This window comes from Apodemus sylvaticus, chromosome 7 (assembly GCF_947179515.1).
Source record: "Apodemus sylvaticus chromosome 7, mApoSyl1.1, whole genome shotgun sequence".
NCBI classification, from domain to species: Eukaryota; Metazoa; Chordata; class Mammalia; order Rodentia; family Muridae; genus Apodemus; species Apodemus sylvaticus.
In genome coordinates, this window is record NC_067478.1 from 106,219,846 (window position 1) to 106,235,911 (window position 16,066).

A 16,066-nucleotide genomic window follows, 5' to 3' on the forward strand; every position below is an offset into this window, starting at 1 on the left:
AAAAGAGAATTAGCTTTATGACTAATACTTTATTTTTAAAAGATTATAAAGAACTGATGTTGGATTAGGTATGGTAATCCCAGCACTTAGTAGGTGGAGGTAGGAAGATTCTGAGTTCTAGCTTGATTTAGGCAAATTGAGATCTTCAGGCCAGCTAGACAGTCTTAGCCACACATTCCCATGAATGCCTGTTCCAAACAGGGCAGAGACAAGAGGATCATTTGAGCTTGCTGGCATCCAGTCTAGTTGAGGGTAAGCCCCAGGGGTCAGGGGAGAGACCTTGCCCTAAAATGAGTATGTATGTAGTGACAGAAGAAGACACCCAACCATCATCTTCTGACCCCTGTGAAAATGCACAGAACTACATAGACCAAGACATAGACAGATGGACGGACACACACACACACACACACACACACACACACACACACACACACACACGGCAGTTGCTATTTTGGAATATATTGGTTCAAGTTTTCAGTGTCTCTTAATGATTATAGAAAGTTCTAGGGGGGTCTTTGACACAACATATAAAGACACTTGTGTGCCCAAGAGCATTCTTAAAACTGAGATTTCTCAGACTTCATTTTCTCTAGAATTCCTTTCCAAAATACTTAGGTAGAGCTAAGTGCCTCCCCCACTGAAAGGAACACGGGGACACATCCTTCTATGTCAGAGATAACTGTACTACTCTGTGACATGTATGTCTGGTGCTTTCAAAGACCACCTTAGGAGTCATCCAGTGCATGTGGCACTAGAGCAATGTAGAAAATCACTACCACAAGAAAAAAAAATCTGGCTTAGCCTAGCATTTTCCAAAATTACTGTGTTTATCACTCTGTTTAGCTTTTTTGTTTTTTTTTGAAGACAGGCTTTTCTCTGCCCTGGCTGTCCTAAAACTTGTTCTGTAGACCAGACTGGCCTCAAACTCAGAGGTATGAGTTCTGCCTGTTTCCCTAGTGCTAAGATTAACGGTGTTGCGCACTACCACTGCCCTGTGTGTGTTTATTACTCAAAAATAATTATACCTATGATTTTAATAGATTACCCAACCTAACCATCACTTGCTGGCCAAGAGAGCTCCTGAAATGGACAGGCCTTAGTCCTCAGGAAGAGATGAGGGGGTGACGCTTTAAAATAAGCGTCACTTGGGAGATCTGGAGTACTACTACTCAGAGCCACAGAGTCTGAGAATGCTGTTGAGGCCAAACAATCCAGGGATTCTCTCTACACAACACCCGTGTCAGGCTGTGCAACCGCATTCTGAGCACCTCTGAGGACCCAGAGGGACCAAGTGAGGCAGGCTCCTTTATCTTATCACACTTCAGTGTTGGGTATTGGTCTGGCGCTGCTATGTATTCAAATACTAAATACTGGCCCCCAAGATCTGGTTGTCCCCTTACCCACCAAGGAGATCCTCACAGCAAATGATGCTATGCAAACCTTGGTCCCCAACTTAAAACTATTGGTTAACAGTAATAGTAATTGACTATAGTCAGTTATTGGGAAGAGTAGAAATGGTGGAGATCAGTTACTAGACTGGGGTCTAGGGATACAGGTAGGGACCATAAGGAGAAAGGGAAAGAAAGGAGGATGGAGGAGGAAGAAGATGGAGAGAACCAGAGGTCTCCATTTGCTGTGATGGACCAGGAGCACATGCCCAAGTGAAATGCCCTACCCCTCAGGCCAGATTCAAACAGCAAGTTCTTGGGTAACACAGGCCGGGAAAAATGATCTAGCAATTTGAAAAATAGATTTAGGAGTAACCCCCCCCCCCCCCCCAGTTATTGTGCAAGACCTGATTAAATAATCTATAGGACTCTACATTGGTTATTGGGGGGGGGGGCTGACTGGGTAGCATTAATAACTAATAGAGTTTCTTCCTCTTCTTCTTCTTTTTTTTTTTTTTTTGGTTTTGGGATTTGGTTTTTTTTTTAAGACAGGGTTTCTCTGTATATTCCTGGCTGTCCTGGAACTCACTCTGTAGACCAGGTTGGCCTCAAACTCAGAAATCCGCCTGCCTCTGCCTCCCAGAGTGCTGGGATTACAGGCATGTGCTATCCCCCTCCCCCGCTACTAATAGAGTTTCTTAAACTCCATTTACACTTCAGTAAGTTTTCTCCAGTTGGCTGAAATCTGTTCTCTTACAATATCCAAGCACTTGTATATATGGGACATTTTTATATACCAAATAAATTAAACTCTTTTATGTGAAAGCTTCCACATATATAAATTTAGATAGGCAACCTGTCTCACATAACTTCTTTCATGCTAAACCCTCTACCAGGACCTCAGCTACATAATTTGCTTCACAATATCCTCATCTAATTGTCTTCCACATAAAGTCTTCTGTTAACATTTCCAAAAAGCTAGCACAGAAGATGGTGTCTTAAGTGAACATAGGACAAGGGGCAGGGCCACTGTCCCTCTTACTCTAGACACGTTCTTTCCCCATTAATATAGTCCAAGCTCTCATTGAGGGTTTAATGGCAGTTACAGAAGACCAACTCTCATCAACCTTACAGATGCCAAAGATGGCCAAGGCCTACATATATACCACTGTTGAGCAGCAGATTGTTCATCTACACGGAATCATTTTTGTTCTTAGTAAAATACAGAATGCTTATTTACAAAGGAGAATGAGAAGTGTGTTTATATGGACTTAAGTTCCCCTAGGGTATCAGAAAAGTCTCCAGGCCTTATTCTATTAATGCTAACAAGGGAGACGTTGGCAGGAAAGAACTAGTGGCTGTTTTCTTACCATGATCACATTTTTAAAAGTTTTGGTCCTTGTTTCTAAATGTGAAGACATTTTGGATTTCTCCCAGGATGGAATCACGATATAACCACACGGCCTGAGGACCACGGGTATTTGCTGGCAGAGCCTGCAGCAGAGATGACTTCTTCTGGAGAGCACTGGTAGGAAGCAGGGCAGGAAGGGACCAGAGGCCTTCCTTCTAAGCCCAGCTCTGCCATCAATATTGTATGTGCTACTGTCCCTCACATCTGCCACCAAGCAATGCAGTATCAGCTATTTGTTTTTGTATTGTACTCCAACAAGTCTGATGGCCTCCATGGCCACCCTCACACACGTGACATTCACTCACAAAGATACACATACAAGCAAACGAAAAATTAAAGAGTATATCTCATAATAAAAGCAGAAAGCAGTGATAAAATAATTTTTTTTAGAAATACAGATATGGGGGCTGGAGAGATGGCTCAGTGGTTTAGGACACTGGCTATTCTTCCAGAGGATCTAGGTTCAATTTCAGGAGCCACATAATGGCTTGTAACTATCAATTGCTTCTGTTCTGGGGGATCCAACATGCCCATACAGACAGACACATAGGCAAAACACCAATGAGCATAAAATAACTTGAAAATGATATGGTTGTCGAAATGGCTCAAGAGATAAAGGTACCTGCTGCCTAGTCTGACAATCTTAAACTGACAAGTTTAACTGTGGGACTCACCTGGTAGCAGGACAGAACTGACTCCTCTCAGCTGTCCTCCGACTTTCACGTGTGCTATCACAGTCACATTAAATACACAAAACTTAAAATACTGATAGGAGAAATTTTCCATACGTGTCAAAGTAACTGTCTCACATAAGGCATGCATTTTTTGGATTTGTATGAATATTACTAAAATTTTCCTCTTGAAATATCTAGACTATCACTTATTAAAAGATAACCTTGCCAATTTGTTACCAGAAAGATAAATACCAATCAAGAGGCACACATTACTAAAAGATACTTGTACCTGGAGCCACAGTGAGGATGATATCTAAGGGAGCCATGCCATCAGCAGACAGCTCTTAGGGACTGTCAGCCGCTAGACACACAGGCGTTGACCTTCAGTAAGAGCTGCCAGGCACTATACATCTTTCCACGCCCTCTATTCATAGAGAACACGTCTCAGATGTCAAATGGAGTAGCACGCTTGAGAAGAAGGTGGAAATACATGAAGGGTATGTGGCCGTACCTGCTCTTCCAGCAGTGTCTTTGCTGATGCTCTGCAGAGCGCTTGCAATGTGTCAACAGATGAACTGATCAGCTCTAGAGACCACTCAAATGCATTCAGCTTGTCCTTGATCACACCTAAGAAGTAAAAAGCTGGAAATGTAACTGCGTAGAAAACCACACAGAGCTATAAAGACTGCTGCAATAAAGGGCAGGCCCTCATCATGGCAGTCTAGTCTGTTAGACTCACCCGATATCTTGTCCCGGGTGCCCTTGGGAAGATGCTTCGCAATATGCCCAATGACACACAGCATGTAGCCTAAGGTGTTTGAGTTAGGAGACTGTTCTCTAGAGAAAAGGAAGGAGAGAGTGACAACCAAATTAACAAGCACTCTGCCAAAACAAACAACAAACCCCCAAAGGCCCAAATATAAAACCACAAAACCATTTCCTCTGGGTTGTTAGTATTAGGGACCGTGAAGTCTGAGAACATTATGATGCTTACTGAACTTTGACAACGGTAACATGCTTTAATGGGAGTCCTCTATTTTTCAAGCTTGTTCTCTAGCCAGAATGTAAGGTGACAGCTATGAACTAGGCCAGAGTTTTGCTTCCAGCAAACCGGTGCTGGCTAGTGGCTCCTTTGTAAGCGTGCATACCTGCTGAGTTTCTCCCAGGACTCCATTATTTTGGTGTAGTCCAGCTTGGGGGCTGAGCAAGCGATCTTGGAGAGCAGCATCCAGGCTGGTGCAGAGTGTTCGGTGTCAGTGTGGGATATCACACTGTTTATAAAAGTGGATGAGAATTTATCTTTCTTGGACCAAATATGAAAAGCCTTATTTAAATAGCGGCTGGAAAAAAAGAGAAGGGAAAGGAGAATGTAATTAGAAATATACAAAAGTGTTCCAACTAACCCTCACTGAAAGGCTACCAAGTTCTGTATCTCTGGGATTTCTCTGGTACATAAAACATCCATGGAGCGAATGTGACTCTTTGGATTATCAGGTACCAAAAAAGATGTCGTCTTAATTTCCCCTTCAGAATAAACTGTTGTTATGCCCTGGCCCCTCACAAAATACTCTTTACAACAAAGAAAAAAAATTCAAAACAACCCCTTTCAAAATCTCCACACATATAGATTACAATAGGTACGTCCATATTGGTAGGAACAAAATAACAGAAGACAATGAACATCTCTTATTTAACGAGAGGCCAGAGAGAAGGGACATCAAAGCATTTAAATATGGCAAAGCAAATAAGTGGAAACTTGTTATACTGTAGTAGCACACAAATAAAATTGAAAATGCTTCCAGTGTACAAGTATTCATGTTGCTGTTCCCATGTGTCATGTACATACACGCATGTTCTTGAGGTTGAAGTTGAGTGTCTTCACAACCCCTCCAGGGTCTTTTTTTTTGTGAGCCAGGGTCTCTTATTGAGCCTGGAGGTCAGGGCTCAACTACACACCCTGGGCAGCAGCTCACCTGTCTCTGCAGTGCTGCCCTTAGGTCATGCGCCACCATGCTCGTCTTTACACAGGGGACTAGGTCCTGGGAATCCAGATGCAGGTCTCCATGCTTGCCAGACACGCACACGCACACTACCCACCGATGTGCTCACTACCCAGGGCCCTTCCTTCACTGCTGATTTTAAATTATCTCTGGTTTTCTTTCCATAGCATGGAATGAGATGCTAAGACTTATGAGCTAATGCCACATCTCATTCTTGAGACTACAAAGGCACAGCTCTTGGGGCTGGAGAGATGGCATATCAAAGACCCAGGGTGAAAGGAAAGGATAGAGGGAGGGAAGTCGGAAGAGAAGAAATAATAACAAAATGCAATTATATCCTCTCTTTTGCTCTTGTAATAGGGTTCCTACCACAACTGACTTTGTTTTGTGAAATTTCCACTGGACTAAGAGCAACCCAAATAAAGTGTCAATTCTGACAACTTTTCAGCACTTAGAGCAGGCACTGAAAAAGAGCACTTAAAATGCTAACTGACCTCCTCTTCTACTCCCCACCCCCAACTCTTGTTAAACAGCTCCGAGGCCTCCTTCCTCCTGTTCCACTGCCCCATCTTATTCTGCCCCCATTACCTGTGACTTAAATCACAGGCCTGTGTTCTCAACTGTCAGTTTGGGGCTCTTGGTCTCCAAGCACAAATCCATTTTCTCTCTTTCCTAAAACGTAAATCCCAGTCTTCTCTCCCTATTTAAGTCCATCAGCTACTTCCTCCTTGATACTCTGCCTTTTAACAGACGCTTCTTTGCATGTTGTACTCTAATGCTGCAGTTTAATCTGGGTCCCAGGCTCCCTACACTCACCAGCCATCAGCCTGCTGAGGTGCTAGCGCAGTGCACACAATCTTATGTGCCCAGAGCTGTCCTTTTGTTCCTTTTTGCTTTCAAGAGTCAGTTTGGGGAGCTGCAGAGATGGCCCCATGGTGAATAAACCATATGGCTTTTGCAGAGGATCAGAGTTTGGATCCTGGTACCCAGGCTGACTGGTTCACAACTAACTACTTCTTCAGCTTGAGGAGATCTGAGGCCTTCCGGCCCTAATAGGCACCTTCACTCAAGTGCATGTACCCTGAGAAGTTAGACAAATACATATACAATTAAAAAAAAAGATCTAAATACAAAGTCATTTTAAAGGTCAGCTATCCTTTAAAGCACTTGCTCTCTGTTGATAAAGAATCTTAACATAAATAGTGTATATCACTGTTTATAGGGTTCTTTATTCCATGAACCCTACTGTTCTTAATCATGCTTTTGGGGGGGTATGAATGTATGTATGAATGCATGTGTCAGTGTGGGTATGCAGGCCGTGGGTGGTACAGGCTCTAGTCTCACATTCTAACAAAGCGAAACCTGTTTTCTCCTTTGACTAGCAGAAAAGATTAATATCAGATTGATTATCTGTTTATTGCTCATCTGCACTTTGACTTGTGACCTGCTCCTCAAGCCCCCTATTGTCTAGGAGGCATGCTCGACAGAGTGAGAAGCATTAGATAGAGAAGGCAGGTGATAATCCTTTGTTGTGGGCTCCAGCTCTCCAGCCTGTCCTTCCTGTGGCTGTGGTGGTATCATCTTTGCCTGGCTTCTGAGATGCTCTTACACATCTGGAAATGATAAAGAAGAGAATCTACTCTTCACAATCCTAAAAGCTGGGAAATCTAAGGTTAAGGTCCGGGCTTAGTGTCTGCTGAGGCCATTCTCTGCCCCAACGTAGTACCTCGCAGGCTGCATCCTCTGGAGGAAGCGAGCAGGGGAGCTCACGGCACAAACTCAGAGACGGAACAAGACAGCCCACTCCTGGGAGCTCTCTCCTACAAACACTAAGTAATTCAGGAGAATACAGCCCTGGCTGACTAATACCATCTTACCCTCATGATATTCTTGTATTTGCCAGTTTACACAAAGCAAGCTTTATAAGGGGAGCATGCAGCCACAGCAGCAGCTACTGATCATTCCAGCGCATAGTCACCATGCCACTATGATACAGCTTCTTAGGTTCAGTGTGGAAAAGAAGATGCACTGTTTTCCCTTTAGATGTGTGTGATGGGCTGACCTGCAACCTCCTAAAATCTTTAGGTTAAAAGACCCAATACTTATAATCTCAGAATGTGACTGCATTTGGAGACAGTGCCTATAAAAGAACCAACAGACTCAAAGGGAGACAGACCACTAGGGAGCAGCTTAAGAAAATGTGACAGGTGTCCTTACAAGTAGGGACTGCACTCCTATAGATTCCAGGAACATACAGGTACAGAGGAAAGACTCTGGGGCACAGCAAGGTAAGAAGAGGCCTACGAGAAAGTACAGAACCTTAGATTGCCAGCCTTCAGAACCATGAGAAGACATGTAGAACGTGATATATTGTCATAGGAAACCAAACAAATGGGAGGGACCATACTCATTAGTTTCACACTTAACATTTCTGGAAAAAAAAATCTGGAGGACTGTGCTCCTTTTATGAGAGCAGTTGTCTTACTTAGGGTATCTATTGCTACAGTGAGAAACCATGACTAAAGTGAGTTAGGGAGGAAAGGATTTATTTGGCTTACACTTCCACACTGCAGTCCATCATCGCAGGAGGCAAGGACAGAAACTCAAGGAGGGCAGGAACCTAGAGGCAGAAGCCATTGCAGAGGTCATGGAGGGCTGCTGCTTGCTGGCTTGCTCCTCATGGCTTGCTCTGGCTGTCCCAGTCATGGCACCACCCACAGTGGGCTGGGCCCTCTCCCAGTCACTAATTAAGAAAACACACTACAGCTGGAAATTATGGAGGCATTCTCTGAGGTTCCCTCCTTTTGGATGTTCCTAGTCTGTGTCACATTGACAATATAGGGTTATATTTTCTCCCTCTGTTGACACCCACTGTGACATCTATTCAGTGTCTAGGCTGGGTGGCTGCCTGGGTAGGTTGATGGCTGGGTCAGAGCAACAGCAGCCTCCTTTTTGGCAGTTAATTTTATTTATTTTGAAATCAGATAGCTAGGTATTTGAAAACATTAAGAAACAGGACTGAAATGAAGCTATAACTGGTCTGTAAATACAAGCATTTGTACTTGAAGAGTAGGCATTTAAAGGGTCCTCATTTCCTATCAAGCATTAGAGAATGCATATCACAGGATGCTTAGAAGGGAATGAATGTAGAAATACATTATAAAAGAAAGCATAGAATACCAAAGAACCCAATGTTTAGAAAGTTAAAAAATAACTAAATGTAAGAAAGGAAAGCCAGCCAGGCAGTGGTGCCGCATGCCTTTAATCCCAGCAGAGACAGGTGGATTTCTGAGTGCAAGGCCAGCCAAGACTACAGAGTGAGTTCCAGGACAGCCAGGGCTATACAGAGAAACCCTATCTTGGGAAAGGAAAGAAGGAAGGAAGGAAGGAAGGAAGGAAGGAAGGAAGGAAGGAAGGAAGGAAGGAAGGAAGGAAGGAAGGAAGGAAAGGCCTTTTTTGAGAGGAAGCCGACTGTTGAAAACTGGGGAAGCCTGGGGACCCAAGACTAGGTGATGATTACACATCAACTTGACAGTCTAGCATCACCTAGACTAGGTGATGATTACACATCACCTTGACAGTCTAGCATCACCTAGACTAGGTGATGATTACACATCACCTTGACAGTCTAGCATCACCTAGAGGCAGGATTCTAGGCTTCCATATGAGGTATTCGCTTACGGTCAGCATCTAAGAATGTCTGAGAGAGATTATCCAGACTGCATTAAATGATATGGGAAGACAAGAACATTTCGTGGGCGGGATCCTGAGCTGTATTTAATGGAGATAGCTCTGCACTGGCATTTTTTTTCTGCTTTTTTTTTTTTTCTGCTTTTTTTTTTTTTTTTTTTAACTGTGGCTCCCTCACACAATATGCAACAGCAAGTTCCTCTTTAAGATTCTTGTCAGGGAATTTTATTATAGCAACAGAGCAAGAAACTAAAATAATAACAAGAGTAAAAAAGTAGATTCCTGTGGAATAAATCCCTTCCTTAAAGGAACATCAGCAAAAGCATAGGTGGTATTGAGAAAATACTGACTAGATGAATGTATTTTTAATATCAAAGGGCTGAAAATATCAAGTAACCCATTAGCTGCACTTCACCACACACACGCACGCACGCCAAATATACATTGATATAAAATAAAAAACCCCTCTTTAAAACATAACAAAACAATACATGGCCTTCTACGAGAGATTTGAGGGATCCAGTGACTGTACCTCAAATCCTGGCTTTCTACGGTGAGGAGGGCAAGTAGGGCCCAAGCAAGCACCTGGCTTTTGTCTGCATTGTGAAATTTCCTGTGATGCTTAATGTTCTGCAACAGGATCTGGTCCAGGCACTCCAGGGCCTTCTCCTGCACTGTGCTCTCACAGTCCATCACCACGGGGATGATGCCCATCAACCAGGCTTTCTGGACTGGGACACATGTAGGTTGGGCCTAAGGTTGAAAATATTACAGCAGAAGATCTAACATTAATACAAATATAGATACAAGTCAATGAAGTTTCAGTCAGCATTTCAAAAGACATGCTAAATATAATCCCACCAACAGAAGGGAGGAAGCCCTTGCCATATTTGGCACTATGCATAAGCAAATAAAATAATTCACTTAGTTGAGAATAAAACATAAAGTAAACAAAAACAAAAGGAAAACCAAAACAAGATTCAAAGATACAGAAAAACAAACTGTAACCTCCAGCTTATGATAAAGCAATATATATTAAACTTATAAATTAAAGCCATTATTTTATTATTAGTGATCAATATTACTTGGTTATTCAAAACCAGTAACAAATGATATTTACTTCAAAAAGCCAAAATATGCATTGCTAGGGCTGGAGAGATGGCTCAGAGTTAACTGCACTTGGTAGTCTTCTAGATGACTAACTTGAATTCCCAGTACCAGCATCAGGCAGCTCACAACTCAAGTCACCTCCAGATGTTTCTGGCCTCCAAGGGCACTGCATGAACACCCCCTCCATCTTTTATAATAAAAATAAATCTTAAAATTATGCATTCTTTAATGCCTTCTCTGATAAAAATAGTCATCATTTAAAAAAATTTCAACAGCCAATTAATTGGGAGAAATAAATTACATATCATAGCAATGAACAAACTCTTCTGGGCATTTGTAGGCATTTAAATGCCTACAAATATTTATATTTCTATACAAATATTATATTATATATGATATAATATAATAATATATTATTAATAATATAATATATAATATATAATTAAATATAAATATTTATATTTCTAAGTAATATTTATATATCTTAAGTGACAAAAATTAATGTAGGCCCTGTTAATCAACTTGACCTTATAATTTGTTTTGGGGGCTCAAGAGATTGGGTGATGGTTAAGATAAGCAATGCTCCTTCGGCTCAGGCATTTGAACACTGTCCCCAGTTGTTGGCAGTGTTTAGAAAGGTCACAGGGCAGAGGTTACAGCCTTGCTGAAGCCTTGTCCCATTCCAGTCTGTTCTCTGCTGTGTTAAGGTGTGAGGCCTTGTCTTCCAGATCATTATAACGCTTTCTGACTGCTGCCACGCCTTCCTGGCAGTGAACTCTCACCCTCTGGGGCCATGGGTGAAAACAGACACTATCTTCAAGTTGCTTTTGGTTCTGTTGCTTTGTAACAGCAACAAAAAGTAATGAACAGAGACATCTCAGTGGTTAGAGCACTTGCTGGTCCTCAGGAGCAGTCGGTTCTCAGTACTTAGCCGGCCCATGATCAACTGTGGGATATGACGTCTCTGACCCATGTGGGCACCCACACATGCATTTACATACTCACAGACATGCACACATACACATAAATAAAAAGTAAAATCAATTCAAAAATTTGTAGTTTCTTCTTCTAGCTGGGACTTAAGATAAAAATCAAGAAGTAGCACAGTACTGTTTACCATAAGTGCCTAGTTGAATTAAAAAAGGCAGTTATCTGCCACTTCTTTTCATTCCCTGTGATGGTGTTTAGTTCTATAGTCAGGTGAAATTCTAAATGGTTTACTTGATATTTAGCAACACGTAATTCTTGTGTACAATTACTTTTGCCCCATTTTGGTGTTGGGGACTAAACTCAAGCACTCTGAGCATGCAAAGTGCATGTTCTAGCTTGAAGCCTACAAGTCCAGAATTTTTTTTTTTTTTTTTTTTGAGATGGGGCATACTTACTGAAGACCAAGATGGCCTCAGTCTTATAAATGTTACAATTATAAGTGTGAACCATTAATGCCAACTCAGAGCTGCTTTTGATGTAAAGCAGTGAGCAGTCTACCCACAGTGTGATACTCCTCACCATAAGAAGCTCTGTAAGAGATTGCAGGGCATGCTTCCGCACAGATATGGCAGGGTCTCGACAGTGGTCCTGCAGGATCAACAGGTCCTCCTCTATGCCCAAGATGTTACAGTATTTCAAAATACTCATTAACACCTGAAAGGTAGAAAATGGAGTAGTGTGTACAAGGCATAAGGACAGAAAGAGGTTTTAAACATCGACAAACACTTGCAGTTCACGTTGCTAACATTTTGGGGTTAGGGATCAACCCTACTTCCCTATGTAGGGAAAACTGAACATTACAACCAACTTCACTAACCTACTGAAATTCATCTGTGGTCTCCTAGTTCAGACAAATAAATATAAAAGGTAGTTTGTTTTTTATACAATTGCCCTGGGTGGGTGAGTTAGAACTCACTATGTGGATGGGGCGGACCTCAATCTCAAACTTGCTTCAATCTGGATGCCTGCTTCTGTCTCCTGAGGGCTAGGATTATGGGCCTGTACCACTGCACCCCACAAAAGTTGTGTCTTAAAAAGCCACCAAGTAAATTTCAAAGCTTAAAAATCAGCAAGTTCTAGTTCTACAGCTTATAAATGGCAGTGCCACGGTCAAGTATGAAAGGCTAGTTAAGTAAAGAGTGTGGCATTTGTGAGTGTTCATGCTCCCACCTGGAGTGCAGACTTCCTGACGTTGGGCTTCTCATCCTTGGTTCTTTTTCTCAGCATTGTCATGAAGCACCTCTCTGTGGACCAACACCAAAGAGTCACTGTCTTGAGAAAGACCAGGCACAACCTATCATGTTGCAACACTGAGCAGACAGGATTGGCTAAAAGACTCAGTAATTACTCTAAGTTCTAAGAAAGGGGAGGATGGAAAAGTCTTGAAAACAGATAAGACTTATCATGACCCAGAGACCTTTTAAAGATCTGATGAGGTAATATGTGAGTCCTTTCAATTTTTTCCTTGAAAAGGCTCTGGGATTACTAAGTACCTAAAAGAGTTGTTCTCTATAGATGAAGTCTTAATAGAAGCTAAACTTAAACTGAGAATTGTAAGGACATTCAGCAATTCATTGTAAGAGGAGCTGGGAAGATGGCTCTCTGGGTACAGAGTTGCCATGCAAGCCTGAAAGTCTTGCTTTGAGTCCCTAAAACCCATGCAAAGACGGTATAAAGTTGCTGTCTGACCCCCACATGTGCACTGTGGTATGGCCTACCTATTCCACTTCACAGATACACAGCAACATTTTAAAAAGCAATTAAATAAAAAGAATACACTATAAATAACATGTTTTTAAAAACAGCTATGCTTTTTAAAAGACAACAGTAGGGCATCGCTGTTGCATATTTTTTGGATGCTGATGGCTGGCTTAGCAGACAGCTGCTAACTGGTATAACTACACATATACTACACTATACTACACATACAGGACCCCTGGAAATGCCAATTTACTTGTAAGAAGGTCAAGGTAAGGGAAGTACATGACACCTTGATAATAATATGAACGTGGTTTTCTCATTAAAGACCCTTGAAAGGGGCTCAGCAACCCCTCAGATGTCCCCAAACCAAAATTGGAAACTGTTTACATAAAATGGAGAAAACTCAGGGAACCCCAGGTAATATTTTGAAAATAGCCAAAAAAAAAAAAAAAAAAAAATAACGTGTTAAAAGTATTTAACAAAAAACAGTATTAAAAATGCTTAAACCAGATATGCAACACTATGAGATTACTGTCAGTTTACAGAGCACAAAACTACAAACAGCAACAATATAGGAAATTTGGCAAATTTTGCCAATGAATTTTTAATGAAATGAGCAAGTGCTCTGAAGACTGATAATCAAAGGTGACCTAACAAAGGAAAATGACTCCACCTATAAAGAAACTCAACTCACACCATATGACAAAGCCAAAGACAAATGATGACACAGAATGAGTGAGACTCCTTCACCTCAAACAAAAGGTGGGAGAAGAGTATACCTCCCTAAGAATATTGGGCTGATGTCACCGTGACAGCCAAAGCAGACACCTCAGTGAAATGAACCCTTAAACCTACAAACAGCAACAATCTCAGCAAAACACTACTAGTAAGTTGAATTCAAGATGAAAAAAGGATTATACCATGTCCGGAATTTATCCCAGGAATTAACAGTTGATTCTAATGTGAAAAACCAATGAATGAAAACACCACAGCATCAGAAGAATGGAAAACCACACAATCATCCTTTTAAGTAAAGAAAAGTGTTTGCAAACTTGAGTAAAATATTCAGGGAAAAAAACATTCAGCAAATTTGGAACAGAGGGAAACTTCCAACAATATAGGCTGTCCGGAAAAGCTTACAGCTGATGTCCTGCTCAACGAAGAATAACATAATAGCTATTGCTGGTTGTCACCTTGACTATATCTGGGATGAACTATAATACAGAAATGGAGGGCACACCTGTGGATCTTTAGGCAGGAAGACACCTTTAATCCGGGCCACACCTTCTGCTAGAAGCCTATATAAGGACAATGGCAGATGGAAGGCTCTGTTCTTTGCCGGCTTGCTCTTTCCTTGCTACAGCAGCCATTCCTTCAAGGGCATTGGAGCCTACTTCTTCAGGATTCCAGCAGATACAGAAGACCAGCTGAGACACAGCACTGAGGGACTGAGCAACTACTAGATTCTTGGACTGTCCACTGCTGGGTTAGTTTGACCGTAGCCTAAAAGTCATTCTAATAAATTCCCTTTTACATGTATGTGTGTGTGTATGTATATATGTATTTCTCAATCTGTCTCATAAGCAGAGAGACAGAGATTCATTCCATAAGTTCTGTGACTCTAAAGCACCTTAACTAATACAAATACTAAAAGCTCTACCCAATTAAAAACAAACGAACAACTCAAGACTCTGTCTATTCAACATTGTACTAGAGGGTCTGGCTGTAGCAACTAGGTAAGAAAAATAAGCAAACAGTGTCTATTTGTGGGAGACTTAACCTTCTATACAGAAAATCTCAAGAATTCCACAAAACAACAGAAAGAGAAATCAAAGCTACTGGAATGGGTCTCATCAGTGTCTTAGTGACTCTCCTATGTGTGGAGAGATAGCACAGGGGCTTGCTTGTGGTGTAGCTGATTACCGTCACGGCAGGAGGCTTGATGCAGGCGGGCCTGAGAGCAGTAGCTGAGAGCTACATCCTGATCCTTAGCCAGAGAGAGACTAAGCCTGGCATGGGCTTTTGAAACCTCAAAGCCCCAGACCTTGTGACACTCTTCTTCTAACAGGGATACACCTTCTGATCCTTCTCAAATAGTACTACTCACTGGTGATTCATCATTCAAATCTATGAGCCCATGGGGCCATTTTTATTGAAACCACCAAATCAAGCTATTGGGCTAAAAGATCAATAACCAAAAGCCTTTTTAAAAACTCTTAACAAAAATTTTAAAATGAAATAGAAAGCATTTCAATTTATGACAGCACCAAAAAGCATAAACTACTTGAGACTAAATTCAAAGAGCCAGGGTTGTTTATATGGTTGGCCTTATTTATTATACAAAGGTTGTGCAATTCCAGCATTCAGAGGAGGAAGACCAAAGGCTTCATGTCAGTGAGGGCTACTTGGGAAGTTATTGATAGGCAAACCTGGGTTGCGTGGTGAAACATTAAAGTTTATGTGAAAACAACAAGGTAACTTGGCATGGTAACATACACAGGCTGTACTGTATTTGAAGACTGAGACAGGAGGACAGAGGTCAAAGCCAGTCAGAGACATACAGAAAGGCCTTGTTTCAAAAATAAAAGTTAAAAAGGAAAGGAATCCAATAAAGCCATCCCTAAAATAAAAGAAACACCTTTTAAAGACATACTCCATGCTCATAGATTAGAGCATTATCACATTCATTCACACAACAGTACTCTCCGTCAACCCCTATGAAGATGTAGGACAGGGGCCAGGAACGGTGCATGCTCCTGTAATCTTACCACTGGGGCACTAAGGAGGAGCTCTAGTTCAAGGCTAGCCCGAATTACATAGAAACCTTATCGTGGAAAAGGAAACCCCACACATAGAGAAAAGCAAAATCTTTTTTTTAGGGGTTGGGGGGCATAGGTTTGAATAGGTGGCTCCAAAATTCCTATGTAATAGGATTCCAGCAGGCCAAAAAGTTTTGAAGAAAAGAGCAAATACAGAGAACTCCCACTTCCTGATGGAATCCAGCATGTCACTCCAAAATATCCTTCTATGACCAAAAATTATTTTTGAATGGAAAGCAGTTAAACAGTGCAAACAGGGAAGAGCTTTTCTCTTCACTTT

At 41.6% G+C, this 16,066-nt stretch overlaps 1 protein-coding gene across 1 annotated transcript in view; it reads right to left on the bottom strand.

Annotated features, from left to right (window-relative positions):
- Positions 1–16,066, bottom strand: part of Ncapd3 (non-SMC condensin II complex subunit D3) — a 67,460-nt gene that overhangs the window by 29,269 nt on the left and 22,125 nt on the right. The window contains exons 15-20 of the mRNA XM_052188778.1: positions 12,437–12,510; positions 11,786–11,920; positions 9,699–9,919; positions 4,625–4,816; positions 4,216–4,313; positions 3,988–4,103 (exon numbers count right to left, since the gene is read on the bottom strand). Of these exons, the coding sequence (XP_052044738.1) occupies positions 3,988–4,103; positions 4,216–4,313; positions 4,625–4,816; positions 9,699–9,919; positions 11,786–11,920; positions 12,437–12,510 (836 nt within the window). The remainder of the gene's footprint in view (positions 1–3,987; positions 4,104–4,215; positions 4,314–4,624; positions 4,817–9,698; positions 9,920–11,785; positions 11,921–12,436; positions 12,511–16,066) is intronic.